The 18,699-nt window shown below is 40.6% G+C and overlaps 1 protein-coding gene across 3 annotated transcripts in view; it reads right to left on the bottom strand.

Annotated features, from left to right (window-relative positions):
* LOC139931823 (RNA-binding protein Musashi homolog 2-like) overlaps window positions 1-18,699 on the bottom strand; it is a 230,006-nt gene that overhangs the window by 198,734 nt on the left and 12,573 nt on the right. For all 3 annotated transcript variants that reach the window (XM_078286451.1, XM_078286450.1, XM_071925429.2), the window contains exon 5: window positions 17,715-17,756. In XM_078286451.1, coding sequence (XP_078142577.1) covers window positions 17,715-17,756 — 42 coding nt within the window. The remainder of the gene's footprint in view (window positions 1-17,714; window positions 17,757-18,699) is intronic.

The following is an 18,699-nucleotide window of genomic DNA, read 5'->3' as shown; positions in this document are numbered from 1 at the left end:
GCGTTCTCGGTGACAGAGAGAGAAGGACTTGCCCAGAGTGAGGGAGCCGGTGGCAAGCTCATCGATCAAAGACTGGGAAATGTCAGAAGCCCAGTACAAGGCAGACTTTCTATGTAACTCTCACTCCTCCTGCCGCTACACCTCACAGGCCTTTGCTATAAATAAGAATACATTGTTTGTCAACTTGTCCAGATAAATAAGTGTTAAGCAAGGAATCCCAGCCACAATAATTAATGAGTTGATCAGAGTGCTGATAATAGAGATATGTCACCCATTTCATATTAATTTACAATGGTTATTTCCTCTGATTTGCTCTGGTTACTGAGTTGCTGACAATTAGTGTTGCTTGCAGCAATGATCTATGCATTTATTTCCCCAGCTGATATTATTTCAAACAAGCTCTATAGGCTGGACTATTTTCAGTGAAAGTGTATGACAAAATGTAAATGCAAAAACCAACTTTGATCACTTTTTACATAATCATTTTCATGTTTATTTTCCACAGTTTCTAACATTTGTTCTTTACCTAAAACTGTATTTTTATGTTATGTTTATGTTAAGTGTTAGCCATTTGGTAACCAGAGCAAAACATGTAAATCATATACACTGGATTCTGTCGCCACTCTTAAACTAGTTTGGTAAGGGAGCATTAATGTAATGTAAAATGGGTGACATATATCCCTTTAAACTGCAATTGTGCCCCATAACCAAACCTCATGCTTGGGTTTAGAGAGGCACACCCATTTAGTTAATGGAAGGTTGGTTCACCCACTGGATGACAGTCTACCTATAAAAATAAACGGGGTGACCCAGTCAATGTGACTCTATTCAATCAAAGAGCTTAACACAACAGGCCTTCCTTTCTCAGGGACTGCCACTGTTTACTTAAAGGCACCTTAAGTGTTTCTGAATCTAGCAGATAATTGCACTGTTAATTTAAATGGCAAACTAATTACTCCCTGCTCTCTCCCTTCGTGAAAAATGTGCAATCTAGTGGATGGCCATTGCATGATGCCACTTTCTTGCACAAGGAGAGAAGATTCAAACCTCTACGCTCAACATAAACAAGCGGGGGAAGACAGGCTGTAGAGGAAGTGCAAGGAGAAGTATTACTGGAGAGAGAGAGAGAGAGAGAGAGAGAGAGAGAGAGAGAGAGAGAGAGAGAGAGAAAGAGAAGCTAGTCTTCTGTCCAAGCCATTACCTAGCTGCCAGAAACACTACTGTGAGGAATGTGTGTATTGTTCAGCGAATCAGCCCAGCATACTGTATAGAATGAGGTGGAGAAACCACACCCTAATTATGAACTACACAGGCTTTACTGAAGACTTTGGTACATCAACAAGAATGGATATTTTGACTGATAAAGCCATCTATTGCAAGACCCTACTATACTCAGCATTCACCACGTGTCAGAAGAAATATTAATTGGTATTAAATGAGCATGAGAATAAAAATAATTTCAGCGTTTCAACGTGGGTTAGGAGTTCTTCACACACACACATGCCCGGCAGGGGGACAGTGTTTTCTTCTGTTTTCTTCATGTAGTTTAGGCACATTTCGAAGGCTGCCCGTTGTTAGTTCAGCTTCACTGTTTAGTACTTTGATCTTCACTATGCAGGTACCAGGCTTGCTTAGGCTCCAGCTGCTTAAAGTCTCTTCCCTGTGTCTCCACTAACATACACCTCCACTAACAAGACAAACCTCATCCACATAAATCCAAATCCACTTTCTCTATTGATCTCACAGTAATTACCTCTAAAACACTGGTGAACCGGGATGCCGCCCATATTGATGCAATGGTAGGGATTTTCAGATGCATCCACATCAAGGTCTATCTGTTTTTTTCATGAGATAGTCATGGACGTGGTCCAATGTTGTGGAGGTGCTCAGAACTCCACTTGTGGACGCACATGCTCCCCTGCTGCACTAACATCCTGCCAGAAGCTGCTTTCCAACGCCTCTCATTCCTACAGTTTTAAAGCCCCAATACAAATGTTCTTTTGTCACACATTTTTTAGGCAGATTCTTGAAGAGTCTGCCTTGTAACTTCGCCCAATGGGAGTGTGCCATCCTCCACCCTGCCCTGGGGTATTTTTAATACCATGTGTGCAGCCCTGTTACATTAGTTTGTGTGCACTTCACCTGACTTACAGACCCTGCACTGCCTGGAAAAGCTCAACGTTTTTCTTTTACTTTGTGCAACAACCCTGTCTCACAGTTGTGAGTGTATACTCCAGAGACTACAGAGTTGGGGGGTTTTGTGTGTCTGTGTCCATGCTCAGGTGTTTTAGTGCTTTCTACCTTGCTAATCTGTTAGCCTTTGGCCAACATGTCTCCTCACAAGAGTGAGATGAGCCAAGCTTGTACCAAGGTGCAGCTGAAACCTCTCCAGGGCGGACACACACAACGTCTGCTCAGCTTGTCGCGGTCTAGCACATCTCCAGCAAGCTGTGGCTAACCCCACCTGGGTCTGCTGACGTCCCCCATTCTTATGTGTTATGTTGAGCCAAACTGAATGAAAGGAAACTAATGTTAAGCTGTCACATAATGTCTGTCCTTATATCTTATATGTCTTCAGTCCCATAAAATAAAACATATAAGAAGCAAGCAGTGGTATGGGAGAGTTTCAACAGTGGGTGCCATACTGTAATTAATTATACAATGTCAGATCTAACAAATAATGGAGGAATTAAGGGGAATGTAATGCAGACCCCCAAATTATAGTTAGCAAAAAAGGATACTCCATGACAGCAGTTTGGTTGCTGTAATTCCAGTGGCAAGGGTGTTTTATTAGAAGCTCAGCCCCTCGTCTTATGTAGCACAGCCCTACTTAACGGAGTCTGGGCAAAGGCATGCAGAAAAATCCCTGTCAGTTTGGATGTGGCCCTCTATGAGAAGAGGGTGGCCACTGACATTTAATTTGAGGACATCAACAGACAAAGTCATGGCAGTAGGAGAAAGACTAGAGGGAGACAAGACTTTCTGTGGCGACCTGCGGTCAAGAGATACAGCATCTAAACATGAAGTTAGCCTGGCTCACACTTTTCAAACAGCTACACAAATAAGAGATGTTAAACACAACTTACAGAGGCCATTTTGTCTGTGATCCGCTCCCCCTTTCTAGTGCTAGTGTCTCTGAGAAATATGCCTCTAAATTTAGTATCCGATTTATCAAGCCGAGGCAATCCAGGAAGAAGAGAGGCTCGAGAATAGAGAGAGCAAAAGAAAGAGAGAAGGTTGAAAGGAAAGTGCAGGTATCTAAGAGACAGGTGCAGCAGACAGAAAGATTGAGGGTGGTGGAGGAGGGGGGCTTTGTCAGTGAGATCCTGTCCATCACATGCCACATTTAGAATGAAAATACATCTCCACTAATATCCGCCACACACACACATGCGCGCACACACGCATACACACACACACACACACACACACCGGCAAGACACATGAGGAGAAAGAGATGTGAATTTCAATTAAGCGGGTAAGGAAATTAAACTAGTGTTAGAGTTATAAAGTCAACCAAGCAGATAAAGACTCCAATACTGGGAGAAGGATTGGATAGATCAGACAGACAGACGGACAGTCAGACAGACAGACAGACAGACAGACAGACATACACACACACACACACACACACACATCCGAATACTATGCAATACCCAGCACAAAGCCAGATAGCAGAGAATAGAATGAAGGTCAACAGAGGTCAGGTGTAAAGCTCCTCCTCTCCTCTCTCTTCCTCCTCTCCCCTCCTGTCCTCTCGTCTCCTCTCTCTCTCCTTTCCCCTCCCCTCTCCCCCTACCCCCCCCCCTCCTCTCCTCCTCTCCATCCTCCCTGCATCGCACAGAGATTTGACAGCAATGATGAGTGAAGGCAGGTCGAACACTCTCAACTTGACGCTTTCATTTGTTTGTCTTGGCCAACTGTGACCCTCCTGTGTGCTGAATTGGCCTTGTTTGGATGGAGGATTTACATGGGATGCAAATTCTCAAAAAAAGCAAAGCGCTCCATCGTAGCATTGATGCTCTACAGAGCAACACTGCCAGGTTTCAGCTGGGGACTCTCTGTGGCGTTCGCCCAGTGAAAGCTCTTCCATGTTGTGTCAGCATACAGCCGCATAAAGCACTCTATGTCACAACAATAGGTACTGTACACCTTAAAGGACAATTCCAGCATGATTTGAGCTTTTGCTCATTTATTACATTTTGCATCCCTTTAATGTTAATTCTGACAATTTTTACATGCACGCACCACAATTAAAGATATTTTTTAATCAGTTTTGCCATACTTCTCCGGCTCAACGCTAACATCACATGCTAATCATCTATAAACGTGGAGGGGGCATCTTACTTCTGCTTTCTGCTTCTGATTTCTGCATTTAACTCTCCAAAATAAAACTTTCAACCAATAGCTAACGTTCTGTGGTTATGTTAAGACCCGCCTTCTCTCAATCACAACCCATTCAAATCAGCAGACAAACCAAAGCAAGGTGCTTCCGCCAGCTGTAGTCCGTAAAATGAAACGGAAAATAAAAAAACTATTTTGCACAATTACGGCTTAAAATTGGCGTCCTCTTGTTTACTGGGAGTACCTCGTAGTATTAAGACAGTATGTTTCAAAATATTTACTGAATAAACAACTAAGACGAAGGAAAAATAGCAGATATCTCATAACATAATAAAAGCACTGGCAAACAATGTACAGTGATGTAAAACAGTAAAGGAATGCTTCAAAAGCTAAGGATTTCTTTGGCTAAAGATGCCTATGTGTAATGCTGGCATCACATGTTCAGACGAGTTCAATATTCATTCGGTGGATGCAGTCCAAATGAATACTAAACGTCTTGTCAATTGAGATTCATCTGAGGTTGGTGTTTATTCATTTGCCAATATACACATCTGCTCAATATTACATGGGAGATTAACTAGTTCCATATGAAGGATTTATCTGAGTAGAAAGTCATCATGCACCTGCATTCCCTAATGACATATGTAGGGCTTCCCCTCTTAGTCAATTAGTCAACTAAGTGGTTGTTACAATCTCATTCCATTGAGATATTTTTATTTACTTTTTTTTAAAATGTTTTTCTATGTTGTATAAGTCCTTCCCCCGAAAATTATGATCTAGTCTCTGGGGTCAAAACAGTGCCAGGGATGTTCATTTTCACAGATTTAATTGTATGGTATAACAAATCAAAACAATTAATGTAATAGATTTAGCATTTTTTAGAGAGTCTAACCATATTTTATACAATGCATGTATGGATTAATAGGTTGTAAATGCCTGTACTCGTTCGCCAAAAGTTAATGAGGAAAGGAGGTGAAAATAATTTGGAGCGATATAAATGCAAAGCGAACAGAAGGTCAAAGTTGGACTAATTAAAAGTGCTATAAAATTGCCTAGTGCTATAAAATTGCTGCATGTAGCTATCAATTAGAAAACACAAAATGGTCTTAGGCGGTAGCAGCAAGGAAATGAATCTGTCAACACTTTTTTGTTATTGTATGATAACACAGGAGAAAATTAAGTCACAAACTAACAGTTACAAACAGCGGACTTGACCTGCTTGTGCATCAGCTCTGGTTGATTATTTCACTTTCTCCATTACTTTTCAGTATTTACAGACACAAGACGGCTTTTTTTCTTTGTGGATTTTTTTTTACATTTGATGGAAGAGCAAGGGGACCTATGTTGATGAATTGTGGTGCAAGTTCACGCATTAGCAAACTTGGGCGCTTCTTGGGAATTTCGTGACCACAGGCGCTAGCGCAGTGGAGGCACACCCGGTGCAGTTGTACAAGGAGTCGGATTATAAGGAATAAACTACCAATAGGTGTGGTAGGGTTTGATCAGTCATGGCCAATCAAATCAGCTCCTCCTATTCCTTTAAATAGCAGTGTGCTCCCCGTCATGGCGCACTGACAGTTTCATAATGAATGAGCAGAATCCAGACTGGCTGCACCAAAAGAGCTGCTCCCAAGAGGAAACCGATGTCCTTGTTCAGGAGGTGCAGAGTTGCAAGGTGCAGGTATACAGCACCGCAAATATGCCGCCAAGGGCAGATGATGTCCCTTTTAAATTGAAATTATGTTTTTGGAGATATTGAAATCTCTGTCATGTAATGGTGCGCATCAACAGTTTTATGCTGATAACTTGCAATGATAATTAGCAAGCAAAAAACATTGAATGCTTAAATAAGAAAAAAGTACTCTTACTAGTTTGGAAACCCTTGGTTTGTCACCTTGTGTCTCATGTGTAAAAGGTTTGAATATTTAAACAATAGACTTAGTATTAAATGACTAACATCCAATGTTGGAGTTCAAAGGTCTATTTACTTATTTTTGAAATGATGCTAACAAGAAGAGTGGAGTAAATTCCACGCACTAGGGGCTCCATTCATACACCTCGCTAGACAAATTACTATAATCGTAGAACTTGAATAAAACATGTTGAAATAACAGGGATGGGCTGGAGTAGTCGAATCCGTGAATACCCAAAATGGACGTTGAAATCACCTTTTACATTGGGATATTCTCTTAAGAATGGATAATGCACAGTAATTACTTCAATTATTCGGTGTGGGTGGTGCAGTCAGATGGGTAGAAACTGTCTGAGTTTTATGACAGGTTCATTGACTTAAATGAGCCATGCATCCCGCCCAAACAAAATCCATTCCAATGGTGGCAGAGAAACAAAAAGCATTTCCAGAGACTTAATGTCTTCACCAAAAAGCACCTTGCCTTTTCTGCCACCTCCGTGCCCAAGAGGAATCTCGACATGTAGATATTCTTGTTTTCCTTCACACAAACTGGGCCCAAACACTTTTTAATCACTTTAAAATCTGATCAGGCCTATTTGTGTAATCTTTCCTGTCTCTTTTCACTATAGACTATCAAATAAAGGTAAAAATAGCCCAAAAAATGTCTTTAAAAAAACAAAAGAAAGAGAACATGTATTGTATAAAGGCGTTGTCTGTATATAACAACTCTTGGCTAATACATTAATTAAAACATCAATTACATGCCTGATGCGCACTTACTCCTCTTCACTCTTTGTGCCGCCACTGCAGCACAAAGTAGCTCTGTGCCGCTTAATTTCTAAGATAAAACAACAGCCACTAAAAAACTCCTTTTGTTACAAGGTCCATTTGGTTATTATTTCCAGCCAAAGCACTCAAATGTATGACGAGTCGCATTTCTGAGTTCTGAGCTTAGAAGCAGAGGAGTTTGCAAGTTTGAGACGGTGTGATAACGTATGAAAAGCATTAGTTTGACTACTTGGATTTGGCTTTTAAAATTCATGTCACTATTTGATTTGTGAAAATAATTGAAAATGTCCATTCCTATGCGATAACACCTATAACTTTGTTAAAGCTCAAAATTGTTCAGATAATCATAGATACAATTTGCTATTTTTTTCATAGTGTCTCTCCTCTGCATTTTGCATTTGCCATATAATCATAATGTTTACTCTCCCATCATCATTATCAGGTGCCCCACATATTGTTGACTTGGTGATATATTGCTCTAGATCTGTGTAGGCATGGTGTATACATTCTGCATGGAAATTGGTGCATGCATCATTTTTGTACATACTCACTATAAAACATATGGCTCCAGTTATACACATACGCACATAATCTTCCCATCTACAGACATGTTTATGTTGATTTATTTATGTTACACATTACTCAAATGGCAAATATTTTAGTATTTTTCACACTGTTTCTAAATTCTGTGTTTACATCTGAACACATTTACATTTGCGTGAAATTAAATGTAGAAGTCAAGGACCATCTAATCTCTACCACACACATGAACACAACACAAATTTATCCAGATGATAAAATACACTGTGGTTGACATTGCTTCCAATGAAAATTATTGACATGAGCCAACATGTCAGCAGTGTGTGGAAGAGAAAGGTCACAGCTGAGGACAGAGGCTAAGATATTATGTAGAGGAACGGCTAAGCTCTTTAAAGCCTCGACTTAGATCCAGCAATATAGTATTGCAGTCTTGCCCTACACATTTCCACACACATTTCCTAGGGGGAGACGCATTGTGGCAGATGCAAAAAAAAAAGGACTTCATCTTAGGGCAGGGGATGACAAGAAGATATTAATTTTATTGCATCTGCCTTTAGGCTTATATCTACAAGAAAAACTCTTCAAAATACTGGAGATTGAACGACCCAACTAGAGTCACAAGGCAGGTGAGGGCTTCCTCCATAAATGTGGAGCTGTATGTCTATAGTAACTGCCTGTACTCCTTCCCATCCTTTCCTCTCTGTTCTATTCTGGCTCAGCTCTCTGATTCTATCTGGTTCCTCCTATTACCCACAATACCATGCAGATTTTCTGCCACTGGGGCCATTCGGGAGCTATTAAGGAGTACCAGGGCACAGCAGAGGCATAACACTAGGCTTTTAGTGACTCCCAGATCAGGTGGATATCATAGAAATACAACGACGATGGTAGGGGTGGGTTGCCTTCTCCAGTGTGTGTGTGTGTGTGTGTGCGTGTGTGTTTCCAGGTAATTCCTGTCTGGAGTGAGCAGGAGTGCGAATCCAAGCACCGTGAACTGCTGGAATCTTCCACTTTCAGTTCTGGGTGTCTGTTTTCATTTGTGTTACGCGGTAATACTGCACTCAGTAACTCATTACAGTAACTTAAAAAATAAATTAATAAATAAGTTGTTACTTAATTGCTTCCTGATGATCTGAATGTGGATGAGCCAAAAGCTATGTATCATATCCACACACCCATGATTTGTTTTCATCAGAACTGGTCGGCCTATTATCCTTGCCACGAGCGATATCGCCTCCTGTATTAGAACTTGTTGAGACTTTTGTGGTGCTTATGCTTTTTGAACTTTCAGGCTGTTTTATGTTAAGACTACTGAAACGCTCATATCCTGTCAACCTTTCATCTTTTATCAAGAATCATCTGTTGAAGTGAAACACGGATGTTATTCAGCATTCTTTAAAGGAGAAAGAATAAGAGTATGTTCTCACTGCTTTCAGCTAATTACTCCCGTCAACTAGCAGATATTTTGACAGGTTCAGGAAACTTTGCAAAAAGTTTTTTTTTAAAAAGTGAAAATAGAAACACCACAGTAACCCAGATAAGATATTTTGGGGTGTAACAAAGGTAGTACAACACACTGCTGCTCTGAATGTAACAAGTAAATAGCCTTAGTTTTGAAATGTGTAATTAGAATACAGAATATATTTCTGTTTACTGCTTGTTGTTTCTTGTCTATCCATTCATATTATTATTACATATTATTATTATTAGAATGTTGCTGTGCTTAGCCGACTGTGTGAAAACAGTAATAATAACAGTAATAATACCTTTATGAACAGACATTAGACTGATGTTTTGACCCTAGGCCTTTAGTGGGGCTGAAAGTGTCTAATAAAGGGTCTAATAAAATAACAAACATAGTAGCCATGTTAATAACTTAAATACACCCATTGTAATAGCATCATACATCAGTACAACATAGTAGTCATAGTATCAAGCACTGGAAAATAGTATTATTGATGAAGTAGAACCAAACCTGCAGCATGCCAAAAGCACCAGCATGGATACAGTGACATGTTGCAAACAAGCAATGCGCCCAGAAAAAAAATCAGCACAAGCTTTAATGTAAAGCAATCAAACAGGGCAGCACATAAAAACAACACAGCATGAACTGTCACTCAACGTCAAAGTGAGAAGGGGCAATCTGGCTTGCGAGATTACAATAAACGCAATTTAAAAAGATAACTGGACCCAATCATGACACAAAACGTGGATGGCCTTGTATTGTCTGACTGTCTTGCTTGTTATGCGGCAATCAGACAATCCTCCAATCAGACAGACACATCCAACACAAAATTATCAGACTAACTTAAACTTCACAGTGCAAAGATTATATGATGCAACACGATCAATAACACAGTAGTCAAGCAGCAAAAGTATAAATGTATCCATGTGTCCATCCTCGCCTCTTAAAGTCAACGGCAAGGTAAAACGGACCTAATAAACAATAGGCTGATGTTTGAAAAAATCATACTTAGCCAAAGTGAAGATCAGATGAAAACAAAGTCCATTCTGCTATCCTGTTTAACAAACAAACCAGCGATTGCCCAAGTCCTCTCTCTATTGAGGTCAAGACTGGTACTGTATCTGTATAGCTGCCGGTAATAATTGCACACATCTTCTCACACCTGAGCCTGTCCCTCGCTGGGGACGGCATATCTCACTCTCTGCTCTGAAAGTCCCAGACAGCATGTTTGAGAGCAGAGAGATGGAGGTGAAGGTGAGTAGAAGGAATGAGAATTCAAAACCGGACAGGAGGGTGATGTCTCTATCTACGCAAATGGAACTCATTGTCCTCTGTAAGCTGACCGTCCCTTTTTTGATTATTTCCAGTATTTTATTCAAAGGCAATCTCAAAAAAGGTCACTGTTAAAAAATTAGCCAGTGATAACTGGCATTCGCTGCTTAGAGGACGGTGTCTCTACTCACAATCCAGGGTATTCACAATAGCTGGAAGCAAACAGAAAGAATATTGACAAAAGACGTTCAAACCACGACAAAACTGAATATGATTGGCTTGTCCACCTGTCACATAATTAATGTGCACTGTTGGTTTGTGGTTGTACTTTTTTACTGTTACCTACAATCATTTTTCCCAAAACAAACTAAATCACAAGAGAATGATGATTTTATGAGATATAAGTTAGATGCATTTGATCACATATATAAAAATGCAAATGTTACTGTGAGGGAAAATCTTTGCATTCATTCTGCTTGGGTCTCCCCTGAATGCCTAAAAGGCCTGCAGGCTTCCCCAGTGACTGAATGGAAATACTGAAGTTGTTTGGCATTTATTCTGTGATATTTCTTTTAACGGGGATCACTATTTTGTTTTATTTTGAAGCATTTTCTCTGGTAGGTACTGCCTACCTGGTACACATAAAACTTGAGTTTGTGTATGTGTGTGTATGCTATGTGTGTTTGTGTTGTTTGTGTGTGTGCATGTGTGTGTGTATGTACATCCAGAGGCTTTGATAAGAGGTCTTGAGAGGTAGAGTGGAGGACCATGCCCTCCTCTCCTCTGCTCTGCTCTCCACTCTATCCTGGCTAGCAGGCTGTCCTCATTACTGTCAGTCAGCATCAGGTTTAGCAGTGCCAGGCTCCTGCACAGTCCTCTGTCCTCTCTGCCCTGCCAGCACTAGCCTGCCTGACTGCTGCCATTGGTAAGCATTGTAAGAACCCCTCAATCCCCTAGAAAACCTAATTACCCTCCACCCGCAACCAAGGAGACCAGGGCAAAAACAGGAGCGAGGCCAAGACAAGAGAGGGATCACACACATGTACATTCCGTTCATAAGTGGCCCGGCACTTATTCAAACAAAAGAAATGCTTATTCATGTTATATCTGCAGTCAAAAATACACTCGTAGCACGCACATTCACTCATCCACGCATCCTTCCATTGAACCGTACACACTGGACGAAAGCAAAGACGAACACAAGACACATTTAGAGAGTGCAAGACACAAAAAACGTGCATGAATCAAACTGAGCATTGCTTTGACTACCCCTTTAACTGGGTCACTCCGTTGGTGATTGTGTCTGACCACCAAACAAACAGTCATTCATATGTCTCTGCTGTGGCCCCATTTTCATCTGGAGCAGTTCCACTGAGGCCACTGAAAGCAAGGGAGCTGAAGGGTCAGGGATTTAAACCCATCCCCAGCTTCTGCACAGCAGCCATTACCACAGGGGGAAAAACAACTCCTCGTGTCATCCGCCATCTAAGGAGGGTTTATTTGTGTTGGCTGCACATCTGTTTTTTTCAGGGGTGAGAGGAGAGTGACAGTGAAGAATTCCCATCAACTCGCTTGTCACTTTCCCCCCCGTCTTGAGTTTTCTTTGCCCACTATCGGACTGTTTGTTGGTTTCAGTGAAAAGCCAATGCATTTTGTGTCAGTTGTAAAACCCATTTCAGAAGAGCATTTACTTTGAGAGAAACAAGAAATACAGTAAATATCTTTTCGATGGGACATCTTGGTTGCTCAGCGGGGCAAGGCCTGTGCCGTGTGCTTTGAAATGCGATGTTGCATCCGGATAATGGTGTTCACCGCGTACCATCCCCTTTCTTTCTCCCATCTTTCCTGTCGCTCTACACTGCATACTGTCTGTTTAACATAAATGCCTTGAAATAATATCTTTTTGATGAAAATCATTTTCAGTCTTTCACTGTATAAATATTTGGGAGGGTTCGTTGTCATAAACTGTGAAGCTGAACAAAGACATTGATACGCCATTCTGTTCTACATTAAGGACTTTTGTCCTTGAATATTCTTTCAGACTCATGCAGCTGTGCAGATCGGAGTTGGAAGGGGGAAGCTGGTGCTTTTAATAAACTCACAGGGACATTCAAAGGGGCTGGCAGCTACGGAGGTTTCATTTTCCCAGCAGTGAGCTGTGTCATTTAAAATCAGGATCATTCTGCGATGGGGAATATCATAATGCTAAATCAAGATCAAATAACTGAGCAAGGTGTAAGACTGGATTTACAAGGCTTTGTAAGCCTATAAAGACTGAAAAGGAAGCAGCAAAAGGCACACAGAGAGGGAAAGACGGAGACAGACAGAGGTAGAATGAGGGAGGGAAGGAGGGTAAAAGAGAAGAATGAAGTAGGAGAACTTGTGCAGGTTTGTTTTGCACTGGGGTATAAAACTATGCTCATGGGCCTCTCTTAAACATGTATGTGTACCTGTGGTTGTATAGTGTGTTTGTGTATGTGTGTGTGTGTGTGTGTGAGAGAGAGGCTGTTTTGGGGGTGTATGTGTTTGTGTGTGTGTGTGTGTGTGTACATGTGTGCGTCGCACAGTAGAAGAGCAGAGTGGATGAGGGGATACACTGTATATAATTCACACAGCGCCATCATTAGACTTCATTAAAAACATAAAACTTAAAAACTCTAGCAACACAATACACCAGAGAATCTTTTCTCCAGGTAAGAACATAAAGCACACACAGTCCCTCGGAGAGACGTGTGGGATGCAGACAAGAGGAAGAGGTGGGGGGGGGGGGGGCTATAGTTAATCTGCCATTCACAGAGAAGAGAGGGAGACAGATAGAGAAAGAAAGAGGGAGACGGAAAGAGACAAAGATAGAGGGAGTCAGAGAGACAAAGAGAGAGGGAGTCAGAGAGACAAAGAGAGAAGGAGAGAGAGGGAGAGAGAGAGAGGGAGAGACAGATCCAGCCAGACACAGCTACCAGTGCCAGACCATCACTAACAGTAGGCCGTGAACAGGGAAGCCACAGAAACAGCTGTCACAGGCTGGAGTAGAATTTGGGACAGCGCTTTGATGGTATTTCTGACTGATAGGCCAGAACTACTTCAACCAAGGTACCAGCACAGTTAGCCTTCTTCCTCGCTGACATTAACACATGCAGCTCAATACCAGAAAATTTCCGGAAAAAAAAATTGTCATTGCAAACAAAAAAATGGAACAGCATTTCCCGGAAGTGCTGTCAAAGCTGTGTCTGTTCAGTCCGTGTCTTTTGGTGCACAGATAGAGTCTTCTTTGTGCAGCCCAATGACTGCCACTGACATGGCAACAAGCTGTTAGGGATGGCTTATGAGGCAAATCCCTTTATAAGGTGCCACGAAAGGGTTACGCCCATTGCTCTCTAAATTGCTGCTGCTCCTTCCTTTCATTTCCATAACAAGCCATCAGAACTCATCTCCCACTGAAGTGGCCACAGTCCCACTGGCAATTAAAACCATGCTGGGACATGCAAAGGTTGTCTGTAACTCCACAGTGGGAAACAAAAGCAACAACAGCAACAGCAGCATCGGTGGTAATGACGCCAACAGCTGAGAACTCAATCTCCAGCAGAAACCATCACCTTGATTTCTCCGGGAAACAGACAGCAGGTCTGGTTTTCCTGTTTCAATGTGAACCTCACAGAAAACACACCGCAAGGAGAGAGCACAAAACAGCATCTCATCATCATCATCTCCCTTTTCTTCACCACATTCCACGCAGCCACACCACTGAAAGGCATGTGGGTTTCTGTTCAAGAAGCTATGCCTAACATTGAGATGGGCAAATTAAATGAAGGAGTGGAACTTTAAGGATACTGGTGGGTATATTTTTATGTGAAGTGCAAGTGTGTTGTAACATTCTGTCACTGAGGCCTCGATTTAAACATTAAATATTACACACAATATCAAAAATGAAACCAGATTATACTTATCATAATATTATAAATCATAATAAAGAGAGAGGCATAGAAAATGCACTCCCAAAAGATTTCTAAATTGTAGTATTTTGAAAAATATTGAGAAATGTCATATGATAGAAAGAAATCATCAAAATAATAAACAGAGTGGAAAATATTACTGGAATATACACATTATACAGATTATTTATAAATACATTTCCATATACATGCCTGCAAACCATTAATGCTATCAAAAATGATTTCTTCCTCAAGCCAAACTGGTTTCTCATAGTCAAAATTCCTCCACCATGAACATGAAAACTGAGTATTTACAAGGATGTGTAGAAGCTGAGTGAGGGACTCACAAATCATACACACACTTGTTCTAAAACTGATTGTGTGGCTTAATCAAACGATTTAGTTTTCTTTGGAATGATTCAGTATACCACAGGCACCCTTCCTCCGCCTCAATAATGCTTTTGGCATTTAAAATCATCTGTTGCTTACTCTTCAATTGAGTGAAACATTACATGACTACTCAGCAGATTTCAGGCGGTAATTTCACAAGTTAGCTTGAAATCACATCACGACTACAGCCATCCATGCAACAGATGTTAAGTGATGTTAATTGTCGAAAATTGTTTTGTGCCAGTTCAGATGTGCAGTGTAAAATAGTGGGAGATAGTCACCATTTGAAAAACTGGATACCTACTATTATAAAATGTTTGACAATATGGAGCAGGGAAGTAAAATACATTATGGGTTACAATTCAAGTTATGTCATATTAAGACCTTCACCTATCAATTACAAATTAATTACAGAGAGCAGAATTTTACAGAAAGGATGTATACATATATTGTTTTTGAATGAAACCCTTCATTTTTATTGGTGTCAGTTTTGCAACAAGGGCCATAAAGGAATAAGTGATTGCAAACAGAATGTTTTGTATTTCAAGGAAAGGCTTTGAGCATTAGTCTGTTTTAATTAGTGGTATGATTTCCACATATAAGGGAATGGGTTAAAAATGGTTTCTTCTGAAACTAAATGTTGAAATGTTGAAATGTTTGTTATTTTCAAATCCTGGCATTCTTTAGCAACTGTCAGCTGCCTACTTAATGAAGCTGGCTAGCCCTAGCCAGGCTGAACCGCTAAGAGGAGACAAGGCATAAATGAATGTGCATAAAGCACTTTGCATCACATCATCATTGTATAATCCTTTCATTCTCATCTGTCAATCATCTACAGATGCAACCTAATCCCTGGATGTTTGTGGGCTTGGCTGCATTGATACCTTTGACGTGACTTGTAAGATTATATTCCTATTGCAAAACGTTCTCTCTTTTTGGAGACTTGTAAATAAGCTTTCAATCGCGTTGTCGCATTTATGACTTGTATTTATAATTTGTGTGCTAGTTTGCATTTCCATAGCATTTTTTTCATTGATAGACAGGGCCTGTGGTCATCTTCCCTTCCCGGTGTCCTGGTGCAGCTTGTCACAGCAAAGGTAGATCACTCAAATCAGAAAGGTGTATGAATGTCTCAAGGTGCAAAGCAGAAGCAACTGGCTCTCTGTAACTGGCGCTATCTCTTACACTGACAAAAAGAGAATCAGACAATTAATGTGTTATTATGACAGTGGCCTACAGCCATGAAATAATTCAAGCATTTTCCAGCATTATCTTCACAGTTCAGGTATGTTCCTGACCTTAAAAACACACCATTTCAATTTTAGCATTCTCAAGGATTTCAAGCATCTATACAAACACTGTAAGCAAGTCCACTTTGTGATAAGTGTCTAATAATCAGATTTAAATTCTATGATCACAAGGCTATCTCTACTTCAATTTAGCCTGATGATTATTTGTTGCTGTCTGTTTTTGTCAATCTCTTGAAACTGGAACTGTGCACGTTTCGGGGCAGTGTCAGTTGTTCCAGCTGATAGGAGTTGTTTAGACTGTGATCCCCCATCCTCATTTCCGAGTGCAGGCACCTTTCATTGTTTACAGTGTTATGTCCTCCGTTTTCACCTTCACTTCCATCCTCTGTTTTCAGCGTTACTCTACATGCCGCACATATAGTTCCACCATACTGCAGCGCAGCATTCGCCAGTGGGAGGTGACCGGCAGGGTCATTTCTAAGGTCATCATTAGCCGTGAGAAAATGAATGCTGATTGGTCTCATCACAATTTGTTCCCCAAAGCTCGTGCCACAGAGGCACCTGCCAAGCCTAGCTTTCTTAAACAGGAAAGAAGCCTATTCAACAACTGCATAAGCAGCCAGGCAGGCAGACAGTGGAGGGGAAAGCAGGACAAAAGAAAGCAAATGCAAAACAGAGGACTTTCTAAATGGCAACCTCAGAATGGGACTCGTTTTAAAGGTCTTAAATCAATTGAACATAAAGTAGACACCCATGCAATGTTAATCTATCTGGCTTAATCCCATTGCTTTGAGATCCTTTATAATCCACATTCTCCTGGTAAATATGGAAACAAATACAACCATTTTTCTTCCCTAACAAGCTTGCCCTATAGCTATTTTATAAATCATTGGTACAAGCCCTTTCCTACGCCACAAATTCTGTTATGGTGTCATTGTTTTACTGAGTTATGTAACACACAGGGTAGAATGATAAATATTTTTAAGACCTGTAGAACAACCAGTGCAATTCAACATACTCTCCTTTCTTACCTTGGCCACTGCTAAACAGAGTATATTGTTGTTTAAAATAGGATTAAGAATAATAAGCACCACAGCTATGCCTTCTATAGACGGTGTTCTTTCTTTGTTGCTTTAATTAAATATTTGGAAGCGAAACATCTCAGCTGTTTTACTGCATCTCAGATATTTAGGAGCAAGACACAGGAGAGAAGAGGTTAATGTGACACACTGGCCAAGTAAGAAAATGGGGGGAAAACACTGGTAGTTTCTCAACCATATGACGATATCCTTAAGTCACCATGTGCTCTGGCTTTGAAAGCTTTCGCTGCCAATTCCTCATTTTAAACCTGAACAACTCTTTAACAATGCCTCTCTCTGATCCAGCGGGAAGGAGAAAATCCATTAGCGATTTCCACCCAGTTTAGGTGGAGAAAGCCCTGATAGCGATGCTGAATAGCGCTACACTGTACTATGCTTTAGCCTCCACATTAAAGGCTGGGGGACGGTGTGAGAGGGCATGTCAACAAAGACCTTGACCACACCACAGCACCATCTGCATATGCTGAATATTTAATTGTCAACAGAACTGCCCAAAACCAGCTATCAAGCAAGAAAAAGCCCACAGAAAAATATTAAGTCTAATATGTCCATTTAACTGTTATTGCTGTGTTTTGGTGAAATGGGAATGAGTAGTCTACAATGGAGCCCAACCAGGTTTTTCTCCTTTACAGTAACAGCGAGACAACTATTGCCTCTTTGTAGCACACAAGAGCAGCTAAGATAGTGAAGACAAAACAAAGTTAGTAACCAATTTGTTCTTACCTTAGGCTGGGCGCGACGGGGAAAGGCAACCTTAGGATCAATCTGAGAATGAGAAAAGAAGAGCAACATTATTGTTAAAAGCATAGTTCTAATATAGTGTCAAAAAAGCAGTGAACAAGTGTAGAAAATATCCACAAAGGGTTTCAGAGTGCAACCATTTTGGTCACATTTTGCGCCTCGTTTGGTCACCACTGCAAACACAAAAGCTGTTCGGGCCCCAATCCAACATGCCATCATGCTGCCCTCGCCTAAAACCCACCGGTCTCTTCACGAAGGTAATCAAGTTCTTTGTAAACTGTCTAATGACTGCAATTTGGCCAGATTCAAGCTAGTACTTGCTAACTAGTGTTTAAATTGCAATCTGAACACAGCCAATACGTGTGTGGCCCGAATATCATAAATACAATGCAGGAAACTATAAGGGATAAATACTACCACTGTAACATGTTTAAAAAAATGATATATTCAATATTTTTTACTTGGTTGAATAAATGTCTCTCTCTTGTTAATATGAATCTATCTGACCCATGACTCACAGTGGGAAAAAGATTTTAAAAGCATCATAATCAGCCAGCAGTGATATGGACAGTTTGCTTTTAGATTTGAGGAGAAGCACTTTCTGAAACTAAAGCTGTATTCAAGTGTTGTTGGAAATATCCTAATTACAAGTGCACACGAATGAGCCAGCAAAGTGGTAAGTAGGACTAGGAAAGGGGGAATTTTCTAGAAAGCATGGAAGCCATGTCAACAGCTGATGGTAAGTGATGAATTATGTTTAGCGATCAATGTAATTAGTACTAAACAAATAACCTACAGTACCTAGTTGTTGTAGCCTACCATTTTGTTTTAGTATTTCTGAATCAATTCCTGATTCAGTGCATGTTCATATTGACCAGTTGATTTGTAAAATATGCAATGATGGAGCCCTATTTCAGAGGTCAGTGTTGTCAGACAGGACAGTACATTAATCACTAATGTAAAACAG

Source organism: Centroberyx gerrardi, chromosome 11 (assembly GCF_048128805.1).
Source record: "Centroberyx gerrardi isolate f3 chromosome 11, fCenGer3.hap1.cur.20231027, whole genome shotgun sequence".
Lineage (NCBI taxonomy): Eukaryota > Metazoa > Chordata > Actinopteri > Beryciformes > Berycidae > Centroberyx > Centroberyx gerrardi.
Note: the sequence above shows the minus strand (reverse complement) of the source record. Positions and strands in the feature narration are given on the sequence as shown.